Source organism: Cryptomeria japonica, chromosome 7, assembly GCF_030272615.1.
Source record: "Cryptomeria japonica chromosome 7, Sugi_1.0, whole genome shotgun sequence".
Lineage (NCBI taxonomy): Eukaryota > Viridiplantae > Streptophyta > Pinopsida > Cupressales > Cupressaceae > Cryptomeria > Cryptomeria japonica.
In genome coordinates, this window is record NC_081411.1 from 567,288,749 (window position 1) to 567,316,295 (window position 27,547).

At 37.5% G+C, this 27,547-nt stretch overlaps 1 protein-coding gene across 2 annotated transcripts in view; it reads left to right on the forward strand.

The window, feature by feature from the left end:
- Positions 1-26,438, forward strand: part of LOC131036328 (uncharacterized) — a 188,490-nt gene extending 162,052 nt beyond the window's left edge. Inside the window, exons 8-9 of one of the 2 annotated variants that reach the window (XM_057968180.2) lie at positions 567-773; positions 25,980-26,438. In XM_057968180.2, coding sequence (XP_057824163.2) covers positions 567-773; positions 25,980-26,120 — 348 coding nt within the window. In that variant the 3' untranslated portion in view covers positions 26,121-26,438. The remainder of the gene's footprint in view (positions 1-566; positions 774-25,979) is intronic. The other variant, XM_057968181.2, reaches the window with a different exon arrangement.
- Positions 26,439-27,547: the final 1,109 nt, after the last annotated feature.

Sequence of the window (27,547 nt, forward strand, 5' to 3'; positions counted from 1 at the left end):
ATATCAAAGGAATATAAACTACATGTGGAGGATTGATTACAGGCAAATAGACAAGATACCCTGCTTCCAAATAAAATATTCAGCACCATGTCACAACTCCAAAACTATGTTTCATTTGTTTGCACAACTAGGGTTTTCTCTGTGTCAAATGGTTACTATGAAATCAAATAAATGGGAAACTGAATGTTTAAGATCAATAGTAAAGTACTTGCTTGTTTGATGTCATTTTTCCTCTGTGACAAATACCAAAGTTGAGCAGTAAACAATAAGTCCATTGAAATACAAGTTACTGTGTTCAGTAGTATCTTGCAATCAGTGCTTGGCAGGTACAAGATCAATTTATTTTTTCCCATTAGTTTATGTTGATTTTCTTGTATGGGCTTTTGTTTCAATGAAAAACGTCTTAGCTAATACATATTACACGTGCATATTGTTTAACTGTGTTCTATCTCAAGTATTTTTTATTGTTCAATGCTAATTTATAAGATACAGATTCTATTTGCAACTTTGTATGAAGACCTTTTCCAAAATCTAGTACTGTCAATTAATGTTTGGACATCCTTCAGGGTCTAGTTGCATTTTCCCAGCATGGATTAATGATCAGGTGGTGGTCTTTGGAAGGAGCATGGTGGGAGAAACTTAGCAGGAGTACTGTACCTGTACAATGTACAAAACTCATTCTTGTTCCACCATGGGCAGGCTTTTCTCCCAACTCTTCAAGGGCAAGCATCATGGGAAGCATTTTGGGATGTAATAGTCCAGATGTGTCACAAGTATGTTATTCATTTTATGCAACCTGAACTAACATCTATTTAAAATTTAAAATTCATTCATCAGACATATGCTTAACCATTACACAATCTTCTCTGAGTCATTTGTAGCAGTTTTATCCAATTTCAAATTTATTAAAGCATGTAGTAAGCACAAAAACCCGGTTTCAATCCTTGGTGAGCTGTGAGGCTCTTAATTGTGGGAGCAAGCTTGACCTCCAAACAGAGAAATGTTGTCAGCACTAAACATATAATGATATATCCACTCTTCTTTGGATATGTGCTTGTGGTTTTGATATTGGATGTGCATTTGTGCAAACATGTTTATCGTCTAGGAATTGTTGAGCTGGACAGGAGAATCTATCACGTGAAAGCATTCTGGAGTGGTCCACTGACCTGCAATTTCCCATTCTTGTGCTGATGCAACATATTAATCACAAGTCCCTATAATCATTAATGAAAGAGTAGTGTCTTTTCCAGGTTGTGATACTGCACATAACAATATTGCATGTTGGGAAACTGCAATTCAGCATGTGGCCAAGATGAAAGACAAACAGTTAATCCATGTTGAGGATGATAACGCTATGGAGCCCATGGACTGTCTTCCTGTGAAGGCAGGTATGGATTTTTGGAAGGATTCTATAAAGTAAGAGCTTTTGCATAATTCAATAAATTTCATGATAGGGTAGAGAATGGTATATGATAATCTTTCACTGCCAATTGTCGACTCCTCTAACCAAAGGAGCATTCCAAAGTTACCTCTTTTGATGCTTTTGGTCATTCATCCCCAGTTTCCTCACAATCCCCTGCTGTTTGTCTACACTTTCTGAAGCTTTGAATCACTATCCCACATGGCCAAAATAAAGGCTGTAACATGGCACGTGCAAGTGGAAGTATACTTCCTCTTAACAATCTTTGCTTTTGGAATATGGGAAATCAATATTTCCTCAATATATTGGTTAAACTCCTTGCATTGAGGTGACAAGACAGCCTCATGGGCAAGTGCATTTTATTAAATATGGTCAGATGGGTTTCTGTAATTCATTAATATCTACAATGTACATAGTCACGTGGGTTTAGCATTTATATTCATACTATGTACATATCTCCATGTACGTGTCTATTCTCTTCAAGTCTTTCTTCCTCTAGAAGCTTACTTTTCTCTTTCATCTCTTAGAAACTTCCTTTTGCCTAGGGCCTACAGATATAGTCATCTTCATGGTTTCCACCTCATACTCTTACTAGATCTAATACGCATAGGACTTTCTTGATCAAGGTCTTTGATCTTGTCTTCTTGACATTCCCTCTTTCCTTATACTTGGTCATCTGAATTTGTATCATAGCATTTAAACCCAATCCTCAAAGGTTTCCAACTTTTTACCTTTACTAGATCTAACATCCTTGGGCTTCTCCCATTGAAGGCACTAGATCCTCTCTTCTTGAGGGTTTCTACTTCTTTCCCTCAGATCTACCCTCTTCAACAAGCTTCAGATTTGGAGGATTACCATAGCATTGATATTCTAGTCATTATGTTGAAATTGTTTGAAGGAAATGCCTCTTCTTAAAGTGGATTTTTCTCAGAGCTGAATTTTTGGATCAATTTGCACTCTTTGATACTTTTTGAGAAATAATCACATGAAAAATTCTGAGCAGTATTAAGGGATATGCAACCTTAATATTTTGGCCTTTCAGCACTGTTGTAGTATTTTTTTGCCAACAATCACAACCCTGATAGAATGGATCCAAAAGCTACAAGGAATTCCACACAGAAACCATCACAAGAATTGATGAGTAGTAGCACTCTTGATCATATCCTTATTAGTCATGTTGGCACTTTTGAACAGATTTTAGCTATACATATTGAGAACCAAACCAACCTAATGTAAGAAGTGATGAGAGTGTTTCATATTGTGCTTAACCATACATCTCCACAATGGTTCAACCTAGCAATTTAGCTCAGCCTGCTCAATTATTTCATTTCCCCTTTCTAGAATTCTTAATGAGATTGACTATCCTCGTTGCCATCCTAACCATAATTCAGCATGCACCTATTGCACGGTTTGCCACACAACCCATGATGAAGATATTGTTTTCAAGTCCATACAGAAAATTCAGTTGTGAACAAGTCTGTCTTTAAATATATCTACCCTTTGTTAGTTCAATTAGAAATCAACAAAATGATGAGAACTCCATATTGTTATCCCCTCCTTTAGTGGGTAGTGAAAGTTATCCTAAATAGGTTTTCCCACAACTCCAAGGCTGAGTTTCATAGCTTCAATATTGGCATCTTCTCTTGCTTCTATGCTGTCTATTGCTTCAACTCTTAAGCATAGAGGACAACCAACCAATTTCCATCCGTTGACTTATTAAGTTATATGCTATGAATCTGATCCTAACACAGCAACTCTATCTTTGTAGTATTGAGGTGTTCTTTAATGCAAATTATCAATTTATCAGGTTTTAAACTTCACATTAGGATTGTTTTGGGATTAAAAAAGGAAAGAATCCATGTACCTACTACCATTTTCCATCAAATTTCTGTTACAAGGATACCTATTAACTCTTTTCTTTTACCTCTAGTCTTTTTACTTTTATAATCTTACTATAAATTAATTATTACAAAAAAAACCTATGGACTGTCTCGGTTGCTAGTTTTCTTTAGCTGAGTAGAATGTGAGCATATATTTCTTTATACGCTATTAAGCATGACTAGTTAGCAACCAACGGGTGGAGGAATTGATGGATGTGCATTTTAACATGTGACTCATATCACACAAGCAAGCTGAGTGTAGGTGGCAGCAAGATATTGTGATGTAGTGTTAGAGCATTCAGACTTGGATGCTTTCATTGCATTCGTTCCTTAGTCGACATTGATGAAATGGGTTAAAATCACATGATTCTAAATGCAAAGTTATTACATTTTTGAATAATGAGCATCAATACAGAAATTAACAAGGTTATTTAGTTCAATTTCACACACAATTACTTACATAGATTTAACAATAATTAAATAAAAATAATAGCTGAATGGTTTCTATAGCATAAGCTTTATTTTCACCATCATTTACTACACAAAAACACAAGGGCTTGACTTCCACTTTCAAATGTCAATTTTTGTAGCATAAGTCTGACATTGATTGCTCTTTTTTTTTGACTGTATATACTACTTTCTTTCATGTTGCCTCAAATATCTTCAACACATTGTAAAAAAAAAAGAGGAGTCAATGTCAGACATGCTACAAAAATTGACATTCAAATATGGAAGTCAAGCCCTTGTGTTTTTGTGTAGTAAATGATAGTGAAAATAAAGCTTATGCTATAGAAACCATTCAGCTATCATTGCTATTCAATTATTGTTAAATCTGTTGATGTGTTTTTCATGCACATGCAGACACAGAATAACATACCCAAAAGTATCTTATCCTCTCTTGAACAAAGTTAATCAAATGCTGAAGATTAGCTTAAGGATCAGTTGAGACAACTCCAAGGTTCATAAATGTTGGGTCACGACGTGTGGATAAACTCGTTGGTTTGATGTGATTATGCTAGAATCACAAAGGGACTTACGTTGAATTGTTGAATGCTTGAATCGTTGGAACTTAGACTCTACCTACTTGCTTGGAGAATTAAAAAAAGAGCAAAAGACATGGGGTTTAGGGAATCTATTCTAATCCTAAGAATGCAAGAGAAGAGCAAATGATTCGATGGAATCCTACCGGGCAAGGTCTCACTATCAAATTGAACAATTTTACACAAGCTCAGTGCAATCTTCTTAGGGATAATTCAAAGATATTCAAATCATTACCATCAGACATTGATTACCATTCAAGTTAATGCATAAACAATGGATGTATAACAATTTGAAGTTAAGCTCATATCATTCCAATTGACCATGCAAGGCACTCTGACAATCAGCAAGAGGCTAGTGGAATGGACTAATGAATTCCACGCAAATGCATTCAACAAATTCTTCCATTCAATCTAATCAACATGAAAGCAAATGAATTGAGAAGTAGAGACCATGTGCCTTGTTGAAATAACACATTAATTCACCATAATTCAATGAAATCATATGCTCTTTACAACAAGATTTTGGCAACAATCTTTGCCTTCTCCTAATCTAACTTTTATTCTAATTGCTATCTACTATTCACTATTCACTATTCACTATTCTATTCTCCATTATTAACCCTTACAAATGAAGAGCTTGACCTTTATATAGACAACTCTTTACAATGAATGGTCAGGATTGAATCTAATCAATGGCCAAGATTTTACAATGAAACCCTAAATAAGGTTTGTTACAACAAACTCAATTTTGGCCAGTGAAATAATTACAACAATTTGACACACGTCATCTCTGGAATATTTGACCAATAAATAGTGGGGGTAGGTGCATTGGAGTTTGTGCCATCATGGATGAGTCGGGTACATTGCATCTAGACATGCTGATGTGGAACTTCTTTGATTGATGGAGGTAGTGACTAGGACGCCACCTCATCTCGCACTTGCAGACTTGATAGATCATCATGAATGAGTATCATTATCCAACTTCAGAAGGGATGATGACGATCTTCTAACTTTGATTAACTGTTCTGAAACTATCCTCTTGAATGTCTAGGTGCAAGGTGTAGATATTGACTTCCTCTTGATCTTGATACTGTCTTGGAATGAATTCTTGATGTCATAGCTACTTCTTCACTCTTTTGGAACTCCTTTGTGATGCTGCAGTGAGGATTCCTTGATTCTTTCATTTCCTCCTGCAAAACAAACAAATGAACATCAAACACGCATGATATAAACCTTTATAATCTCCTAACTTGATATAATCTCTGATTTTCTGTGATTTGCAGGTTTGATAAGAGTGTATTTAGAGAGGAGGTTGCTCCTAAGGATAGGCAATGGAAGTTGGAGCAAATGGAAATCAAGTTCGCTCATAACAAGGAGCAAAGGAAGTTTAGCATCATTTCATCACTTCTCTACCAATTGATCCCTTGTACCTCCTTCATTCCTTAAGTCTTTTAGTCTCCTTGTGCAAAAACCATCAAGTTAGCCTCAATTAGTGGCTTAGAAGTGAATTCTCTCTCATGAAGGAGCTATTGAAGTGTTTTTCGCTCCTAGAGAGGAGCAATTGAAGTTCTCTCAAATTTCGCCCTTCATCAACTTAAATTCAAAAACTCTCTCATTAAGACATTGAATCAACTTAAGGCAATGCTCTATAAGCAACTTCGCTTCTTACTTTGGGCAAATGAAGCAAATTTCGTGGGAGCACTCGAAGTTGAAATCGCTCCAAAGAAGGAGCAATTGAAATGATCCCTCAAATCGAAGTCTTGCTCACTATCTTTCAGTCATGACAACTCAAACGCACTAAATCATATTTATTCAAGGCTTTAGAGATAAATTCGCTCCAAGGGAAGAGCAAATGAAGTAGATTTCACTCCAAAGGAACACTTGAAGTTTTTCGCTTTGAACTTAGAGCACTTGAAGTGATCTTCAAACTTGAAATTGAACTCGCTCTTACTCACTTCCCTTCGTTCAATGGGCTCAAACCTTAAGTATTTTAACCATTGATTTATGAAAACATGTCAAACTAACCACAAGAAAGGCTTTTAGGGGAATTTCGCTTTGAGACTTGAGCACATGAAGTAAAATTCGCTCCTATTGGGGAGCAATTGAAGTGGATTGTGTTGGTGTAAATAATTATTCATCTTGAATATTATTACACCTTAAGTTTACTTAGGAAATGCATTTCATAGTAGTTTGGGTATGAGACACTTGGGTGTTTGTGCCACATTGGGATAGTGTGTATAGGAGAATTTCCACCTTTTATGGTGTTGATATTGTTGTTACACTCCACATTCAGTTGGTTATCCACCTCATGTGGAATATTATATTGTTTCTCCTACCTACCCACACCTATTTCCTACCTACCCTTTTTTCATATTGAGCCACATGTCATGTTTGTGTGCTCACATATCCATATAGCCTTGCCTATATAAGCAAGCTCATATTCATTGTATGAAACGAACGCTTGATGATCTAGTTGATCAGTATTTTCTCTTGATAGAATACAATTTATTTCTATCATATATTTTGTCTCTCTTATTTGTGCTTTCCATTGCCTCTTGATCTTGGCAAAATCTCACATGGTATCAGAGCTGGTCCATGTCTCACAGATTGAAATTTGACATTTAGCAATTTCTTGTTTACTCTCCATTCCATTCATTCAAGTTTTTCAAACTAGGCTCAATATGCATTCTAGGAACAATTTCGCTCTCAACTAAGGGCAAAAGAAGTGAATTTCACTCCAACTAGGGAGCACTTGAAGTTTTTCACCCTCAACTTTGAGCAATGGAAGTGACTAGAGAATGCATCTTTGAGTTTAATCTCATCACTTTATGCCTTAGTTTATGCTTCCATACACTGAAAGACCTCAAAACTCACCTTGAATGTGACTTCGTCTTCAGCCTAAGGCAATGGAAATGAAATTTGCTCTGAGAAACGGGCAATTGAAGTTTTTCACTCCTAGAGAGGAGCAATGGAAGTGACCCTTACTGGCAATCTCTCTTCATTCCTTGGTTGAATTCATGATAGACTTCACTTCTTCTATGATCAAAATGTTATTAAAGGCTTATAAACTCACTCATTTCCCTCAAATATTGCTCAAGAAGTCCACATCGCTCCCAACTTTGGGCAATGGAAGCAGATTTGGCTCCAACTAGGGAGCACTAGAAGTTGCCTACATACCTAACCTAATTCAAGGTTATTGATCTTGCATTGCATTCCTTGCTTAAATTGAAACATTACAAAATGGTTAGAGGTATCTTGAGCGACTTGGAGAGCTTGGAAATGATTTCGCTCCTATTGAGGAGCAATAGAAGCAAAATTCGCTCCTACTAGGGAGCAATTGAAATTTTAATATACTTAGTCAAATTTTTGCTCTTGAAAGTCACCTTTCACTAGGATGCATATAAGTCACTCAAATGACAAAAGGAACACTTGCATTGTTGATTAGGTTTAGACTTTTAAGGATTCCTCCATCAAACCTCTTCCTCTGTATGGTCAATTTGACTTCTCCTCTTCACCATCTTGCCATTCCAGGGCTTGACCAATTGAGTTCATGACCACTTACTCATCTCATAACACTTCATTTCACATGTCACACAGGGCTATCTACCTAACTCTTGGCTTCTTGACCAACTATACCTCTCCAATGCAAAGGCTAACAGCAAAGGACTCTTAACACTATCCTAGAAAGTGAAAAAAAGTGAGGGTCCTTATTTGCAAAGGGGCGATGTGTGAATAGTGAATACCTCACAACAAAATCTATGTAAGTAATTATGTGTGAAATTGAACTAAATAGCCTTGTTAAATTCTGCATTGATGCTCATTATTCGAAAATGTAATAACTTTGCCTATTGTTTTAGCAATTATCTTTTTGAATCATGTGATTTTAACCCATTTCATCATTTTCTATTAGCATAGAAAATTGTTCTCAAATTTAACTAATAGTCAGCATCTGTGGGTATTAGTTAAATTTTTGTTTACAACCAAATATCGATCCTTGCTTTAACTGATAGAAGTTTGTGCTTGAAGTGTTTATCCTCCTTAATATGAAAATCTCACTACAAGCCTTGACTATTGACAATGCAATGCTACATCTGGGGTAAAAAAATAATCATTTAGATATTTATATTAATGCATGCCCCTCTATTGAAATCTTGCATAGTGTACATATTTGTAAATTCTATTAGTTTTAGGTTTAGTTAGATCTCAAAGAGCTTTCCCTTGTCATTTAAAGAACATTTCTACTGTACACACTACTTTGTTTCATATTGTCTCCAATGAGAAGTATAATCAATTTGTGCAAGTAATTTTTCTGAGCACAAAGAACCCAATAAGGAATATTACACATTGAAAATTGATAGTTGCACTTGCTAATATTATTATTATTTTAATATTAAACTTGAAGTTTGAACAATAAATAATTTTTCATTAATTTTTTAAATGACATTCAAGTTTATGATGGTTTTGCTGATTATATGATGCTATGTGGTATTATAAACTTAATTCCTTCTTTTAGGCTACAAATGTGTGTGAGAGAGTGAGGCGACGCAAAGAGAGAGAGATTTACATGTTTTTTGTTTAGACAAACCCAACCTCAAATTTATTTTTTGTCGGATTCACATATCAAATCCACAAACCCAAACTAGGATCCAAACCAAAATCAGCAACATAGCTTTAAATACAAAACAATATTGCTAATAGAAATGCATTTCATAACAATACAAAAATAATAGTGATTTGGGCATAATTCTTATTTGCTCCTGCCATATGGTAGGTTGGGTAGGTTTGCTTTTGGGGAAGCCTTTCGTCTTCCCTTTACTAATACTTTTCATTCACAAAGGCTTTTCATTCACAACTTTGAGTCTTATCCCCTTATGATTCTAAGGTCCAACTCTAGGATAGCACACTTGGGTTTAGAAAAAGCATGTCTCTATTGAGAGAATAGTCAAATTCTAATGCCATGTTGGAATGAAACTTCTTCAAATAGAAGTTAGGGAGTGAAGGAGCCATTTCAAGGCTCTCTTGCTAGTGTTGTAAGCTAACCTGGAAACTGAATAGTTGATATTTTGGTGGAAATCAATAGTTTCCTGGACTATACTAGGTGCTATAGTGGCTTTCCAAGGAGCTCAACTACCCATAGGGGGAAAGGATGCAACATTAGGAACCTAGTGACCCAGAGTAGCAGGAAACTCCTTTGTCTCTCTCTGGGCACACGTATCCTCGTATCCGTTCCCGTATCCAAACTGGATGCGTATCTGATACAGCCCGGATACACGTCGTATACTGTATCCACGCATGCCCAAAAAACCTTGATTTCCAACCATGCTAGATACTATGTGATTTTATTTTTTTAAAATTTTATGTAAATCTTCCTAAATTTAATTTCAAAAACTTCATTCATGCATTTAAAAAAAAAAATGGTATAAACAAAACCTACACCAAATGAGAAAGACAAATGAAATGTTTTTCTACTTCAATGACCCATTTTTTGGGTAATCTTCCAATGCAACTCTACTATTTTTGCATATTGTAAAATGTTAAAGCAGCTTATCATTATTTATGTAGCAATTATGTGTCTATATTGCTTTTGAAGTAATGAAAATCTCCTCAAATAACTTAGAAAATTGTGTTGAATATATGTGTGTGATTTTTTATGAATGACATATCCAGCCGTATCCATATTGGGGGTCTTAAAAAATGGCCGTATCCGTATCCAATACCGTATCCGTATCCATATCCATGCAACTTTGGAACCCACAAGACCTGAATATTGTTTTTGCATTTCCTAAGTCATATTCTTATTTACTATTGTGCATTGAATAGTGCAAATCAATACCTTGACCACTTGTTCAGTCTAGATTTGGTTCTATTATAGCTGCAACTTATCTATATATATTCATCTAGCTTTAACTTACAGATCTTGCTATTTTGGCATGATATGAGGTGGAAAGCATATCCATTCTATCTCATATATTATAATATATATTATAAATACATCCAAGTAATTCTTCAGCTTTTGTGTGTTGTAAACTATGTTCCACAGCGTTTTGGGTATGGAGACTGGACTGGGATGGCAGGGGATGTATTTTGGGGACAGCAATGTGTGTGTGCGTGTGTGCGCATGCCCACATATCTGCATGTGTGTTTTGGAGAGATTCAAATTTCTCCAAATTCATGGACAAGAGTATAACAGCAGCAATGCAACATGACAGTGTTGAAACAATGCTGGACAATGTCTGCAGAAACCTGCACACCAATCATGTTCCAAAAAAATTGTGTCTGCACTTTTCACACAGTACCACACTGTATCAAACCATGGCTAGTCCACCTTTAATCTCTTTTGCAACTGACAACAATAACTGACTCTATACCATATTGAAAATTTTGAAGTTTGAGAAAGTTTGAACATGAAATCAGAAATTCAAATAATTGCTCATTTCTAAACTGCTAGATAACTCATATCATTAGCTATGAATCTGAATCATGATATATTTATTGCTGTTAAACTACTGTTGCTGCTGTCATGATTAATTGTCTTGCTGTGATGCTTCTGTCATGATATATTTAACAGTCTGCTTTTAGTTCCATGAATGCCTTTTTTTTCAAAAACATTATAAAAACTTGCCTTGTCATTGGGGATGTTTGGCCATCCCCAGGACAGTCTAGGGACATCTTAGACATCCTCAGCCACAAAGTTACAAGACTCGGACTCGGCAAGCTGATTTTTGACTCGGACTCAAACTTGATGCCCAGACTCAACCGAGACTCGGCAAATTGAAAGACCCAAGAAACTCAAAAGATTTTTAACGATTTTAAACTTCTTTCATGCATTTTTTAATAAATAAACATTAAAGACACAATAATCTCATCAAATAGAAGCACATACACAAGTTTACATTGATCACATAAGTATAAATGCAAATTTTAGGCTTGCGCTGAAGGAAATAAGCTAAACTAAATAACACATTAGAAATATAGATCGTGTCAAATGTCTACAAAATTCATGGAATATGAAATCCATGTCATCAAAATTTCAAAACATATATCACGTTCAACATAAAAGATAGAGCCTAGAAGTCTAAGGCTCAGAGGAGCCAATATCAGTGATCATTGATCACTTGACCTTGCAACCATCCTACGTGTGCACCTAAGATAGGTCCTGGAACATTCTGCAGCCATGATATCTGCCTGTGTCTCAGGCTCAGGCTTAGCCTCAGTGACATCAACATCCTCATCCACTGTTGTTATATGGAGCCTAATCAGACTCGGAGGTTAAATTTTCCCCACTTTTATTGGTGCAGTTTCCCCCCAAATTACTCAACAGGGGTTTGGGGGCAGCGCCCCCAACACAGGGTCAAGGGGCAGCAATTCCTAACATCCATGACTTTTATTTCATTCCTCTGTTTAATCTTTATTTGCATTTAATTGATATTTTCTACATGAAATTCCTAACATCCACATCATCCGTGGACATATTCACCTTTTATTCCACTTAAAACAAAGACATTTTAAATTTTTTTGGCTTTTTTATTGTTGCCTGGGCGACAGAGTCCAAGCCTCGGGACTCGGCGAGTCTGCCAAGACCCGGCCAGATTTGGCTGAGTCCGAGTCCAGAGGCGCCTGGCCTCAGCAAGGGCGACTCACCTCGGGACTCGGCAAGTCTTGCCAAGACTTGCAGAGTCTTGTAACTATGCTCAGCCATCCCAGGGATGGCAAAATGCTCCCATGGCATTTCCTATTACTGCAATATGTTTTGGAAATATTTCAAAGATTTGAATTTTTTTGGGAACATCCCTTGCCATACCCAAAATGCCATTGGGGATAGGGACAACGGTTTGAGGGCTAGGGACGCATCCCTGTGGAACACAATCTATATAAGAATTTAGACTATTATGCTGCCATAATGTTTGTTTTGTGAGGTTTTTTGAGTGCATCTATATTTTGACTACAAAATTTTACACATAAATGTGAATATCCAATAGTTCTATGAAATATCATATTATACCAATTAATTATCACATAATTACTACCCTTTGATATTGAAAGGTCCACTATAATTCTTGTAGTAGGAATAACTGTAGTTGCCTTACAAATGCTTAATTAAGGGAAAAGACAATGTACGATCTTGACAAAGTTGTTCCCATTACCTGCATAAAAATGAGCTTTCACTAAAACGGTTTGAATCTTAAATGACCATAAGTTTGCCCCAAACACCATGTTATACATCCACCACTGACCCCATTTGTTGTCCCCAAGCCAAAATGGCATAATTCACATTTTAGCTTGTGTTTACTTGTGTAGGATAACAATATTTACCATAGAGTAAACGAGAATATTACTTACAGAACATAGAATATCAAAACATGACAATACCAAGTACAATATAGTTTCAAAAAGATAGATCATTCATTTTAGTATGCAATGTGTACAATAATGAATTGATTCCTAATACACACAAAATGAGTACATAAGTACTATCCCACGGGTGGTTAAGATTACTAACCACCAGGAACTACCAAACGCAACTACTCGTCGAGAACAATTAAACAACATAGTTGACTAATACTTATGCATTTAATACTTCAGCTAACAATATTTATTTATAAACAACTTGGCATAAGCTGCCCACTACATCAGCACCCTCAAAAAAAGAAGTTGTCTTCCAGACGACTAGAACAAAATGGGAGTTGGAACACACAACAAATTGAAGGAAAGCTCACTAAGAGGTATGAGAGGATGTCCTTGGAAGCATGGAGGATGTCTGGGTAGATGCTTGGGAGTGTTGCTATTGAAGGCGCTAGAGGTGTTTGTTGGCCGCCAATTCCCTCTCCCAGGCTGCCTTCACTATGTAAGCCACATCCCTCAACTTCTTCTTAGTCCTTTCGAGCTCACGGTCCTTCTCCATCAGCTTCGCATCCTTCTTTGCCAATTGCCTCGCCAGTTGAGTGGTCTTCTCTACTAACTGATGGTCCCTCTTAGCTATCTGGTGCTCTCAATCCGCCACGACCTGCTATAGAGTAGTAACACAGGCATGCTCTTGAGTCAACTACTCCTTGGATTTTGGAGCATATTCTGCTTGGTGGAGAGCCCTCTCCCATTGTTGAGCGGCCTCGTCTATGGCAATTGCAAGTCAATCATACCTAAGGAACAGGTCCCTGAAACATAGCTCCATGCCATGGAGTGCTCGCAGAACATGGCCATGTCAACCTCCCATTGTTGGCCATGGAGGATGCCAAGCATCCAATATCTCCTATGTTTCCACCCTTGACCAACCTCTGGAAGTGAAGAACCGAAAAAATCCTCCTTAGCATTCAACCTGCATGAAGGCCAGAATGCGCTCCGCGATGTGCACCACTAGGGGAATATGTCCAATAGCCAAATCTTTGGAAATATCCCCCACTCTGCCCATTAAGGTAGCCATGCCCTACAATTGGAAAATGTAACACTAGACCGTATCACCGAATCATGGGGGTTCAATCGATCCGGTCGTAAAATGGTCTCATCCCAACCCCCAAATGAGGACTCCTCTACTCCGCCTATATGTGACTATGAGATTGGAGGTGGGGTCGATTTGGCCATTGGCTGCGCCGACTCATGTGTCGATCCTGGAAGTAGATTTGGAAGTGGACCTAGAAATGACTCTAGCAATGGGCCTAGAAGTGGACCTGGAGGTGGATCTGGTAGTGACTACTTGCCTGGCACATCCAATACTGAGTGTGATTACTTGCCTAGATCAACTCATAATATGCTTTACGCATGCTAATGATGAAGGGCAGCCTTTGGCTTTGATCTTTTTTATCCATTCTTGAGTGATTTTGCCAAAATAGCTATCTGTCTGAACTTTAGTCATCATCAACTCTTTATTTGTATCAGATTTGGGATCCAAAATGAACTTTGAAGAGCTGGACTATTGTGAAGAGGGACCCAACAATGATTTTAAATAATCAGAAAGTACATTAACCAATGCTTTTAATTCCTCTTTGTCAATTTTTTCTTGTTTCGTCCTCTCCATAAGTTTAGTTGCAATGACTTGAAAATTGTGCAAATCTGCATCATGACTAGGCAGGCCCATGTCAATTCTGAACATATTAAAGTCAGCCACTATAGCTTGACTGAGGCCCTTCTGTGTGATAGGATGAGGAATTTTTATAAACAAATGGTTGAATTCTCTTCCTCCACTATCCTTGCTATGGTCTTAATCTTTTTTAACTTTAGGATAGGAGGTAGATTGCAATAATTGTATCACAGCATCTTCGGAAGACTTTTTAACAGATTCAATTTTTCTCTTTTTAGACAATGATGGTTCTAACCAAGACAGGGAGGACAAGGTTTTCATGGCAATTTGCATAGAATCAAGGGTAAACAATAAGCTTCTCTTCACGGGAGTATTTTTCTCAACAGTCTATAAATTAAAAGAGAAAGGTACCTTAGACTCACCACCTACAAGTTCTCTACCTAGAAGTGTATCAATCATTCCATCCACTTGCTCCCATTCTCCAACTATTTCCTTCTTATCTCCCTCTTGTTCTTTCCCTTTCTCTCCTCCACTATTTTTTGCTCCAATGTTTGGTAGAGAGCCCTCTCCACATGTTTTCTCTAGTGGCCTATACTCCTTGGGTGGCTCCCCATTTCCTCCACTTCCACTAGATGTGCTTGTTGGCTCTATTTGCACTCAAGAACCTGAGGAAGGAGCATTTACAGGTTCTCCCCCTGGATGTGTACCAATCGTTCCATCCACTTGCTCTCGTTCTCCAACTATTTCCTTCCCTTTACTCTTATCTCCCTCTTGTTCTTTCCCTTTACTCTTATCTCCCTCTTGTTCTTTCCCTTTCTCTCCTCCACTATTTTCAGCTCCAATGTTTGGCAAAGAGCCCTCTCCACATGTTTTCTCTAGTGGCCTATTCTCCCTAGGTGCCTCCCCATTTCCTCCACTTCCACTAGATGTGGTTATTGGCTTTATTTGCACTCATGAACCTAAGGAAGGAGCATTTACAAGTTCCCCGTCTAGATGTGTATCAATCGTCCATCCACTTGCTCCTGTTCTCCAACTATTTCCTTCCCTTTACTCATATCTCCCTCCTGTTCTTTCCCTTTCTCTCCTCCACTATTTTCTACTCCAATGTTTGGTAGAGAGCCCTCTCCACATGTGTTCTCTACTGGCCTATTCTCCTTTGGTGGCTCTCCACTTCCACTAGATGTGGTTGTTGGCTTTATTTGCACTCATGAACCTGAGGAAGGAGCATTTACAGAACTCTGATTATTTTAGCCCCCTGCCTTCTGTGATTTCTTTGGAGTTTCTGCCTTCTTTTTAGCGAGACAAATCTGAGTTCTTCTTAGAACTACTACAATTCTAGTGTCTAAGTCTATTTGTTTAGGGAAGCTCCAATCAATGGGGACCAGAGGTTGCATTTGGATATTGGTGGCATAAATGGGGTCAACCAAGTCATATTTGTCATCAATGACACCTTCAATGTCCAATCAAATCTATAATCAATTTTTTTTTTAAGCTCAACCTCATCCAATTCCTTTTCCTTACTTCATAATCGTTGGCACAGTTGGCCCAGTTGTCTTCTAGATGAGGAATGTGATTGAATGCAGAACCAAGGTGCAAAATGTTCTTGACGAAATCTTTACTATCTAAGTGCAGCTTAAGATGATCATAAGTGGTGGTAGAATATTTAACATCTCTCTCAATATTCAATGCATCTGATTGTGACTTACAAGTGTAAAGGCCCAAACTAATAGGGAACTGAATACCAATCTTTTTCCTTTCAAAACACCTTTTGTTAACTTTGAAAATTTGTCTACACAATTCAATTAGGATAAACTTATCTTGTAGGTACTTGGGAAGAACCTGAGGAAAACCATCATACCCTCCTACCCTGATATATGTGAACCTTTGGAATTGTATGAAATAAATTCCATACTGAATGATTAGTTGAACTGCCTCTAGTGAAATTCTTTTTCCAAGTCGCCTTGTAACTCCCTCATAGTAAATACATCATTTACTCCTAAAATTGGAGTAGCTCTTTTGCAACTGCAAATTCGAATAGAATTCATAAATCTGGATATTGTCATCATATTGTTCAACACGATTAACACCATACCAATACCATGTGCAGGCCAAAGCATAGAATAGGTAAGATAACATGTAGGAAAACTTGTTGAGGCAGAAACTGGTAATCATTCTATGTAGCCGGTCATTGATTAAGCTTGCCCAATCCAAGTATGACTCACCAACTCATATGACTTGAACAAAGAAATGCATCCATTCATCCAAATTGAAAGCATTATCATCGCCTCACAGCCTATGTAGCAAGATAATTATATCTGCTATTTCTCCTTCATGGTATGACTTGTGAATTGTTTTCGGCAACTAGGTTTGTCCTCTCCTTGATACGGCAAACCAAATTTTTAGCAATGACATTCTTGTAGAAGCCCTTCTCGTTGAATTTTGTTTGTGAAATGTCAAAATACCAATGTGACTATTCTACTTTGTTTGGGAGTCGAAAGCAAATTTTGAATTGTGGCTATATCTAGGGTTATGAGAACCCTGTCATCATTTGTTCTAATCTCCTGGGTGTTGGGATCATATCTATTGATACATTTCGTTACTAAATTTGTACACTGGATGGCCCCTAGGAATGTTGTCGCTTCTAACAGTCCACTCCACCAATTTTTGTGTAACTGGGTTTTGGTTAGGGTTATTTACACAATCCCATAATTCCTTCAAGTCACTGTGTCCTAGTCGGGTATCCCCAACTTTTGGTAGCAAGCTCTCCAGTCCATTTAGATGCTCGTACTCCAAATATTTATATATCATCGTGGACTATACTTCGGGATCCCGGAAAATTTTGGCAGTCTCCCCTTGTTCCAACCAGTTTGATTATGAAATTTGAAACCATAATGCTATGAAGATGATGGTTTCCAGATAACCTACCTTTTTTTACAACAATGATGGTGGTCATCAGCTTCAATATGCTTCAATTTTGGTTTTGCGAGCTTTTGCTTCACACTCAACTAATCTCTTGAATTTTGGTTCTAGAGTGATGAAATTAGGGATAAATAATCCCTCTTAAAGTTGCATTAATTGCCCACCTGCTTCAGCTCCTCATAATCAATGTTCAATACTTTGGTAGTAGTATCCTAACTTCGGCTCTACATTAGTTAGGATAACCCTTTAGATTCCGACAAACATTTTAAAACACCATTCTACCTCCGCTTAGCCCCTTTATTATGGAAGCCACCTTTACTTTCTTTCATTTCATCTTTTCCTTTGGTTTGAGATCAAGTGTCAGAGCCCAATGAGGTTTTACAACTCCCTCATGACCCGATCTTCATCTTAAGTTTCGATGCACTTCTTAACATTGAGCTAAGTAATGTGAATTTTAACTTTCTACGCCTCTCGAAACTTGATACAAATTAAATGATCAAGCTCTGACACAATTAGGAAATCATGTCGGAGTCCAATGCTCTTTACAAAACTCAATGGACTATGCCGATAAACACTTTGAGATTGAAACAAGCTGGACTCAACACAAGGAGCAAGTTAGGGTTCTAGTGTCAAACTCCGACAACGCATTTGAAACTCGAACACTTGAAAGCTTTTGAGACCGAAACGATACAAACGTTTTGAAGATTAAGTACTTAAAAGAATGTCGAGATCCGACAAAACTTCTAAAACAAAAGATAAAGGCCAACAACATTTAAAAATACTTTGAGAGGAATTTCAAAGACTCAACTAGTATGAGAAGGCTTGTCGAACTCCGACAAGAGTTTCTAACCAAGGGAAAACTCTAACGTGCTCTTAAAACTGATTGTGCCAAAACATTTAATAGTAAATATGGGCTTGTTTACACATTTAAACATGAATTGTTACCCTTGAACCCAAAGACTAAAATTAGGAATTAAATTTCGATAAAGGAGTAAAATTTCAGGCAACACAAACCATGTGGCCAATTAACTTGCCTTGGGGCACCATAAATCTGCACTTTTGCGGATTTAGCGCCAACCTTCCCCTTTGGCACTTCTCCATGCATTCTTTGAGTGTTGTCAAGTGGATGTCTTGCCCACTATATATTGACTAGTCATTCAAGAAGGCTTTAAAATTTCCTATCAATATCTTATCAAAAATGTGTAAAATAATCGGCTGGAAGGTAGGCAGGGTGTTGCATAAGTTGAATGGCATTTTGTTGTATGTGTACACTCCTACCACGAAGGTAGCCTTGAATTTATCCTCTTCAACAATACTTATCTAGTTGTACCCCGAAAATCCATCCATAAAGGAATATATCTCATGGCCTACATCCTCCTCCAGTATGGTATCGGTAAATGGAATCGGGATGGATCTTTGATTGTTGCTACATTCAACAACCTAAAGTCCACATGTATCTCAATTTGGTTTGCCTCCTTTGGGGAATTACCATCAGTGAGGTCCACTCGCTTGTGTTTACTTTCGAAAAAATTTCGCACATCTAATATTTTCTCTATTTTCTCATTTACTTAGGCAGCATAATTCTTATTCATCCTATAGGCTTTCTTTCTTAGTAGTTGTGCACCCGATATGAGGGAAATTTTGTGTATGCAGAGCTATGGTGGTATACCCTTCAAGTCCGTATATGTCTAGGTTAAGGTGTCCTTATATTCCATGAATACTTTGAATGCAAGCTGCCTTCAGTATGGGGTCCCAGTCGTCACTAACCAAGATGACCTTCAAGTTGTCTTCATCGCCCAGATTTATCTTCTTTACACTTGGCTCATATTTTATTGTCTTATCTCATTCAAAGTGATGGGTGGGCGTATCATCTACTCGTGCCACTCCTTCCTTGTACTCCTCATACTCTAAGGGAAAGGTAGCACTCTCAGCACCCTGGGCGCCTCCTTCGATCTCCTCAATCTGTAGCATGTTGCATTCATGATGGAAGACTTCGCAGTCTTCCATTTGCTAGCGGAATAGTCTATTCAGGGAACTCATCTCATCTTCAAAACAGTCTTCTAGCTCGAGTACCCCTTCATCATTGGGTTCCATGCCTTTCCTTCTTTCATCCATACTCGACTCTCCGTCTTCAAAGTTTGATTCGAAGGATGCAAGTTCCTCGCTTATCGCCCAATTTTTCAGGTTGATGACGTACTTCCTTCACTCTCGATTGAGAGTATGTTTCACTTGGAATTATTATTCATGGCAATAATCAACCATTCCCTCCTAAGGAGGGTATTGTACCCCTTCTTCTACAATGAGATGACCACGAAGTCCAAGAAAAAGTACTGTCTCCCAATCATTACTTTTTGTGCCATTAGTGTTCCCAATGACTTGATGCTATGTTGGTTGGCTCCCACCAGGTAGAAGGTTGGCAGCCAAAATGTTGGCTTTCCAAGGCATTTCCAAGTTTCTTCTGGTAGCATATTGACTCTCGAACCTCCATCAACAATGGTATTTGTCAGCTTCCTCCCCATTATTTCCATCTCAACAACGGCTGACTTCCTCTTGATGCTCATTGTTAGCAACATAGGATCAATGGCCTAATTACCTTCCTGTGATGGTTTCACTATTTATTCCTCCTGCGACTTACATTGTTTCTGGCCAGCTCTGTTGTCACCGACTTTACAGGTGATTGCCATTTTTAATTGTGGCATGGTTTATAGTTCTGTTACTTTCACAAGTGTTGTTGTTTGCAGCACTTGCCGTACTATTCTTTTCAGACTCCAATCGCAATGGAGCACTGGCGGCTTCATTGGAGGCTCTTCTTTCATTTGCCATCATTTGTTCCACGTCGCCTTTGGCTTCCCAAAGTCTCTCCTTTTCCTTACAAAGATCCGATTATATTGCTTTCTTTGTTTGTAGCTTGGTGGTTGCTAGAATTTCCTTATTTGATTCCTCCACGGCCAACATATTCACTCGTTTCTGCTTCGAGCAATTAGTGTCTCGTGATTCCTAAGTCCACACCACTTGCATAGCATGCCTAAGTTATTTTAACCGCTTTGGCACTCTTGGGCAAAGTGACCCCATTCATTGCACTTTTGACATTGAATCATCAATCTTCCCTTCACGTCGTACTATATTTTGCTTTGTGGGCCACTATTATGTTGTTGTAGTGGTTATTATTTCCTCTCCTGTTGTGGCATCTGAAAAATAAATTGAATGAATGATTCAATAATCGGATGATCTATTCAACAATATACAAGCATATATATAGAGATTACAAGACGGCGTTCTAAATTAAGAACAAGTCGTTTAAAGTGAACTACTAAAAAGCTAAACGCTAAATAAACCTTAAAAGCTAATTAACTAAAAAGCTAAATGACCATTAAACAAGGAACTAAATATAGGTGACTAAAATATAATTAAATATTCTAATACCCTCCCTTAATGGTCATTCTATCTACTAACTACCCTACAGAAGACACTGTAGGTCTTTTGATCACAAATGAAAAGAACACTCTGCTGCAGTGGAGACCCTTCGTGGATCTGAAAAGTGTTAATGACCAAGAATACCAGAATCCATCCAACCTAACATTGGGTAACCAAACTGAAAACTGAAACCATGATTTTGAGGAAAATCGGCAAACCCTTTTGCAAAAGAGTATCAACTCCACAACTGACTGCAAGATACCACGGTTGCAGATGTTCATCCTGGCAGGTGCGACCCAAACTAACTGCAACAAAGCACGATTTTGAGGAAAAAACCGTCAAACCCTGAAATAGGAACCCTCGAAAAGAGAATTTACGATTTTGAGGAGAAAATCGAAAAACCAAGAAATCTGAGGTTACAAATCATCGTTTTTGTGGAAAAAACGGTAAAACCCAGATAACTAAAATCTTACGCGAATATCGCGGATTACAGATGAGATAATTTTTAAGGGAAAATTATAAACCCTGCGAACAATTTTTGAGGAAAAAATCGTGAAAACCCTCCCATGATTTTTTGTGGAAAAAATCAAAAAACCGACAGACAATTTTTCAGGAAAAAATCGTGAAAACCCTGGGACCTGTAAGACGAGATCTAGCCTAAATCAATCTAATCAAGGCAACGATATTCAGATATCGTGAACATGCATTGTTTCCAGGTGTTGTGATAGTTGTTGAACTTTTGTCTGTGTTCCAACATGATGTTAGTCAAAGATGCCATCACAAAAATGGAGGTTGAACGAGGTCAACCTAGTGAAAGCATGAGACAGAAGAATCTGATTCAAAATCAGAATAGAAGCAGCTGCACAAAAAATCTGAAACCCTAGAGGAGAATTCTGGCACAAATTCCAAGGTGCAAATTTCAAGGTTTGGAAGAAACCTAGAAATTAAAATTTTCTGCACACTTAAAACAGCATAAATGGTGCCCAAAAAACAACAAAAATCCCAACGTCCATAGAAATAGCAGAAATTGTGAACTATTTTTAAATTCCAAGGCAAATTTGCTGGCACAAAATTTGAGGCACAGAAAACGAGGCACCCAAAAAAAACTGAGACCAACCCAGAAAAGCTTTCGAAAAACCCACCAAGAATCTGCAAGAAAAATAAAATTTCGACTTGAACTGAAGGGTCAAAACCCTAGTCAAAAATTGCAGAAACCTTAGGAAAATTTTCAATCTGCAAAAAAAACTCCAGGTTGCAGGCCCGAAAATCTCCAGACGCTAAAAAAAAAACATGAATTGCTGCCCAGCACAGAAATTTGCCCACGAACCAGAAACCCTCAAAAAGCCTTCTAAAAAGCAAAATCGGTTTTTTATAAAAAAAACAATAAAAAAAATCTAGAAAATATTCTAGAAAGAAGGGCATGAATTTTTATTTAAAAATTCGCCAAACTTTAAAGAATCCCATCGACCCGCTCTGATACCATGAAAAATAAATTGAATGAATGATTCAATAATCGGATGATCTATTCAACAATATACAAGCGTATATAGAGAGATTACAAGACGACATTCTAAATTAAGAACAAGTCGTTTAAAGTGAACTGCTAAAAAGCTAAACGCTAAATAAAGCTTAAAAGCTAATTAACTAAAAAGCTAAATGACCATTAAACAAGGAACTAAATATAGGTGACTAAAATATAATTAAATATTCTAATAGCATCCACCAAGCAATGCATTAGAATTGGCAAGTGGTTTTGGTGGTGTGGTCAGTGGGGTTGATTGTTCCCCTTGAGCAAAGAGCACTTGTGTGGTGCTTATTTTTTACATTGTACGAGCATTCCTTAATAGAATGTCCCACTACTTGAAAAATGTCACAAAAAACAACTTTTTTAGACAAGTTTTTATGTGACTTACTTTACAATCGATGCACCATATTTCTTTGTTTTCCTTGGGGTTCTTTTTCTCGACCGTCAATTCCTTCATCATGTGCAACATATCTCAATCTCAACGCTTGTACTATCTTTGACTCGTGGTCACTATTGCTATCCTTCATACTCTCGTTGTCACTTGATTTATTCTTTTCCTGTGATGTTTTGTTTTCATTCTCAATGTCCACTGCCCGATTTTTAGCATCGATGTACGAGGGTAGAGGTACTACCTTCATTTTCTTTTCCAACAAGTGGACCAGTCCCTCAATGAATCACCTCTTCTTTAACTCATCGACTGGTTGGTTCTCCATCGTACCCAATAGCTCTTTGAGCCTACGATTTAAGCTTGCACATTCTCATGCTTCCCCTATTTGGTGTTATAAATTTCAGCAACAATTTCATTATCATCCCTTAGGAGTTTAACTTTTACCTAGAACACCTCTTTAGCTTTTCCCAGGATTCTATATGGTCATCTTCTAGTTTTGGGAACTAGTCGATGACTATTCCCTGTGTGCTTTGTAGAATACAACCTCAATTGATAATCTTTATCAATCTGACTGCTTGCCAACCAAATGATTTCGCATGTACAATGCCTTACGTATCCTCTAATCCATTCCGCGTGAACTTAGGGAGTTTTTGCGTGTCAATATGTGGACTTGCTGGGGTAGTCACCATTATTCTCGATCGATATGTACCGTGTGTTGACTTGGTGGTCAGCACCTCCTTCGAGGTTTGCGACATGGCTTAACCGTATCTCGTGGATTTGGGTAAGTCTGGCGTTTGTAGCGGGCATTGATAGCTCGAGCTTTTGGCACAATGGCAAACATACCTACAATTGGTATTAGAGCATTGGGTCATGGGTTCGAATCCCAAGAGGTTTCCTTCATTCCGTCAGTGTGGAACCCTCAATCAGTGTTTTGCAGGAGATTGTTGACTTGGTGGTCAGCACCTCCTTTGGGGTTCGCGACATGGCTTAACCGTCTCCTGTGGATCTGGGTAAGTCTGGCATTTGTAGCACGTGTTGATAGCTCGATCTTTTGGCGCAATGACAAGCATACCTACACCATGTGCCTAGGACCTAATTGGACTGTTTTTCTCTTGACGTTCTTGTGCTACACTTGCACTCATGGCTACGTGTGAGCCCTCTACACATCCATCGTCAGTGCCCCTTGCACCCTGGTTACCTTCATCATTTTGGACTCCCTCCTCCCCGAGGTCTTCAGCTTGGGTCTCCCTATTCTCGGTTCTTCTGATATGGATAGGTTCTCAATGCAATAGAAATTATTCTCAAGTATTTTGGCAACCTCATTCTCAAGGTTCCCTCTGTCGTCCTCTTTGTCCCATACAGATTGATTGCTCTCCGCAAACTCGATCCCAAAGTCTTCTTCGTCCAATATTAGCTATATAGACTCATTGTTTACTTAATTGGCAAGATCTTTGTTTACTTCATCAAGGAGTGGTAGGTTTCTGGCAATTTCCTCCCACTCACTTCACCTACGACGTGTTGTGCCTTCTTCATCGGATGGTTTCTTTCTCTACCAACTATTGCTTCAGCTGACACTTCTACTTTTACTTCTTGCTATACTTTGGGATTCCTCAACGATTCTCTGAAACTATCATCATCGTTCACTTTGTTCTCTAATCTTGAGAGATCTCCTCACCGATCCCTCTCCCTCCTTTCGACCACATTACCCCGTATATTTGTGTTATGTTCTTCTTCCTCCCTTCAGTTCCTTTCCTCATATCATTGAAGTATATGTTGCCTTTGTTGCTCTTGGTCCCTTTCTTCCCCAAGATTGCAAAGGGCAATGAAGTTTCTTGCCAACAACCTTAGTTTTACCCAGAGAAGGTGGTCAACTTCGTTATTCACTGTCAGGCTATCTCACATAACGCTCTCAAGGACCTCTTACTAGAGAGCCTCCCCTTCAAACATATGAATTGATGGATACTTCCTACAAGTATACCAAATCTTGCGTCAATTTGTCCCCTACCATTTTTTCCTCTTCTTTATTTTCGGATACTTTTGGTTCTTCTATTAGTCGACCCATTACATTGCCATATTGCGTATCTTTGACTTATATTTCGAGGTTTTGTATTGGCAACAGCACCAAATTTTTACTTGCGTAGGGTAACAGTATTTAACATATAGAGAAAACAGGAATATCACTTACAGATCATAGAATATCAAAACGTGACAATACCAAGTACAATATAGTTTCAGAAAGATAATCATTCATTTCAATATGCAATGTGTGCAATAATGAATCAGTTCGTTATACTCGCAAAAGGAGTACTCAAATACTATCCACAGTAGTTAAGATCACCAACCACCAGGAACTGCCAAACACAACTCCTTGTCAGGAACAATTACACAACATTGCATAAAATAGCCGACTAATACTTACACATGTAACACTTGAGCTAACAATATTATTTTAAACAACTTGAAATTAACTGCCCACTACAGCTTGTACAGTCTGGTGGAAGCTCATTCCATTAGTAACTTAAAAAACTTTTGGACCGCCAGGATGCTAGAATGCAAACTATTTAACAACTTTTTCACATAAGCTATAGTCCTTCCCCTGAAGAAATGAGGATACTTGTGCATGGACTATTTCATGAAATACATGGCCTGGACAATGGATGTGTGGATTAGAGACATATGTCAGTAAAAGGACTTTCCTGATGGTCACATTCCACAATCTTGAAAACCAAAGCCCGCAATGTATCACCTATCATTGAAGAATTTGCTGGATCCGGTTCAAGACAATACGATATCAGATGGAGAGCCTAGAATAACAAAGTTCCCATGGACTGCTCTTTGCCATGGTCCAGGTTACTAAGTTCTTAGTGTTACTTCTACTTTGAGTCTGTCATCTCAAGTTTATTAGTGTAAGTAGTAATGTATGGGAAATCTGACAATATTAAAAGTGTTGGTCTGCTAGGTGTGCTTCCTGATTTTCTCTCATGCATTCATGAGAAAATCCTTCCAGACATTGCTACAGATCTATGCACATGGAGTACAGATCATCAGCCAAAAGTTTGCTGCAACTTATTTCATTTTACAAAATATATACTGGTTGATATTCTTGGATTTTACTGCAATGAACTGCTATAAAAGTTAAGATCTTTTATTTATGCATACTTAAGATTTGCGTTTTGATTATGGATCAGAGTTCAGTCAACTAGTTGTGATGCAATGGCTTTTACTTAATACTGAAATGTGATTAAATATTTCTTGTATTTGTTGCTTACATGTTTAAGTTTTTACTCAACTGCTTACTTGGAAGGAAAATTGAAGCCTCAATTATTTTTGTTTGCTAACGTAAAACTGTGGATTAACTTGTACTTATTCATTATTATGCAGAGCCATGAATGGGGAATGCCTGATGAAAGTAGCACAACTCCGACTCCTAAGTTTGATCTCTCATATCGATTAGAATGGAAACCCAGCAAAAATGTGGCGCTTCTGCAGCATGGCCAAGAATTAGGAATATTCCAACTTTAAGATACTATATATATTTATTCTGATCAGATCGATTTCATAGGATGTTCTTAGACATGCTGCAAGGGAATCAAGACATTCTTATTCAACAGCATCAACAATGAGGGACATCCACAGTTCAAAAAGATTTGATATGCTCCTCTTGGAATCTAAAAATGATAGAATTATACTTTCCCATTGATATTAGCGATTTTGTGTCAATGACAATGGGCGTATAGACAACAGTTGCAAGTAACTCTATAGCACTGTCTCGTAACGTCTGCTATTCCTTGTAGACATATCTTGCTCGTCTTTATTTATAAGGTTGAAGTTGAAATTTTACCCCTCACCTCTACCAATCATTTCGAAGTTTTAGATTCACATTTTTTAGGAGAAATAGACCAACAACAATAATGTTTATTTGAATATTTATCTTTAAAAATAAAATATTTTCTATGTAATACTCTAAATGAATTTTAACTACAGGTAATGACTCTATTAATGAGGATCTTCAGAACCTAAATTATATGAAATTTATACAAATTAGTTGAAATATTCGTTGGACATCCAGCCAACAAATTTATTTGCATAATGTAAAAAATGTCTTCAATTTTCTAACCAAAAATTGAACAAGATCATTCAACTACCAAATTCTAGGGTGCGTTCAACGTTTTGAATGTGCTTTAAAATAAAAATAAAAATATTTTATTATAAAATAAATTATATTTAAGTCTCAACTATTGAATGTTAAACATTTTGAGTAGGCTTTAAAATTTAAATGGACAAAAGTTGGCTTCTTGTCACACCTTTGCAGAATATGGGGCAGTTGAGAGTTACCACTAGTATCCAAGTGCTCGCCTAAGGTGCAGCAACTCTTTCAAAACCCCTCGTAAGCATGTTAATGGGTAGAGGCATCAAGATGCCAAGGAAATAGAGTAGTCAACAATGTTTACACGACAACATCCTCAAAGACATCCAATAGACATCCAATAGACTTATGCAGTGTACTCAACCATTCAATAAATTCAATCGTTCATGTGATAACTCAACAAGAATCATACAAAGGTCATTTTATTTATCTAAAAAGAGTATGCTCATAGTTCATATTACAACAACCAAGTTCACATGGGCATCCTAATATTCAGTTTGATTGTACTACATAGAAACCTTTAGCCTATAAAGACCTGGACTTAGTGTGCTATGCAAAAAAAAATCACTTTCCTCGGTAATTAATCAATTAGACCTGAAGCACTTAAGAATCTGCAACTTTTTTCAAAACCCCTTTAAGATATATTAATGGGTAGAAGCATCAAGGTACCAAGGAAATAGGGTAGTCAATAATGTTTGCACAACAATATCCTTAGACGTTCAATAGACTCAAGCAATGTACTCAACCATTCAACAAATGAAACCATTCATGTGAGAGCACAACAAGAATCATACAAAGGTCA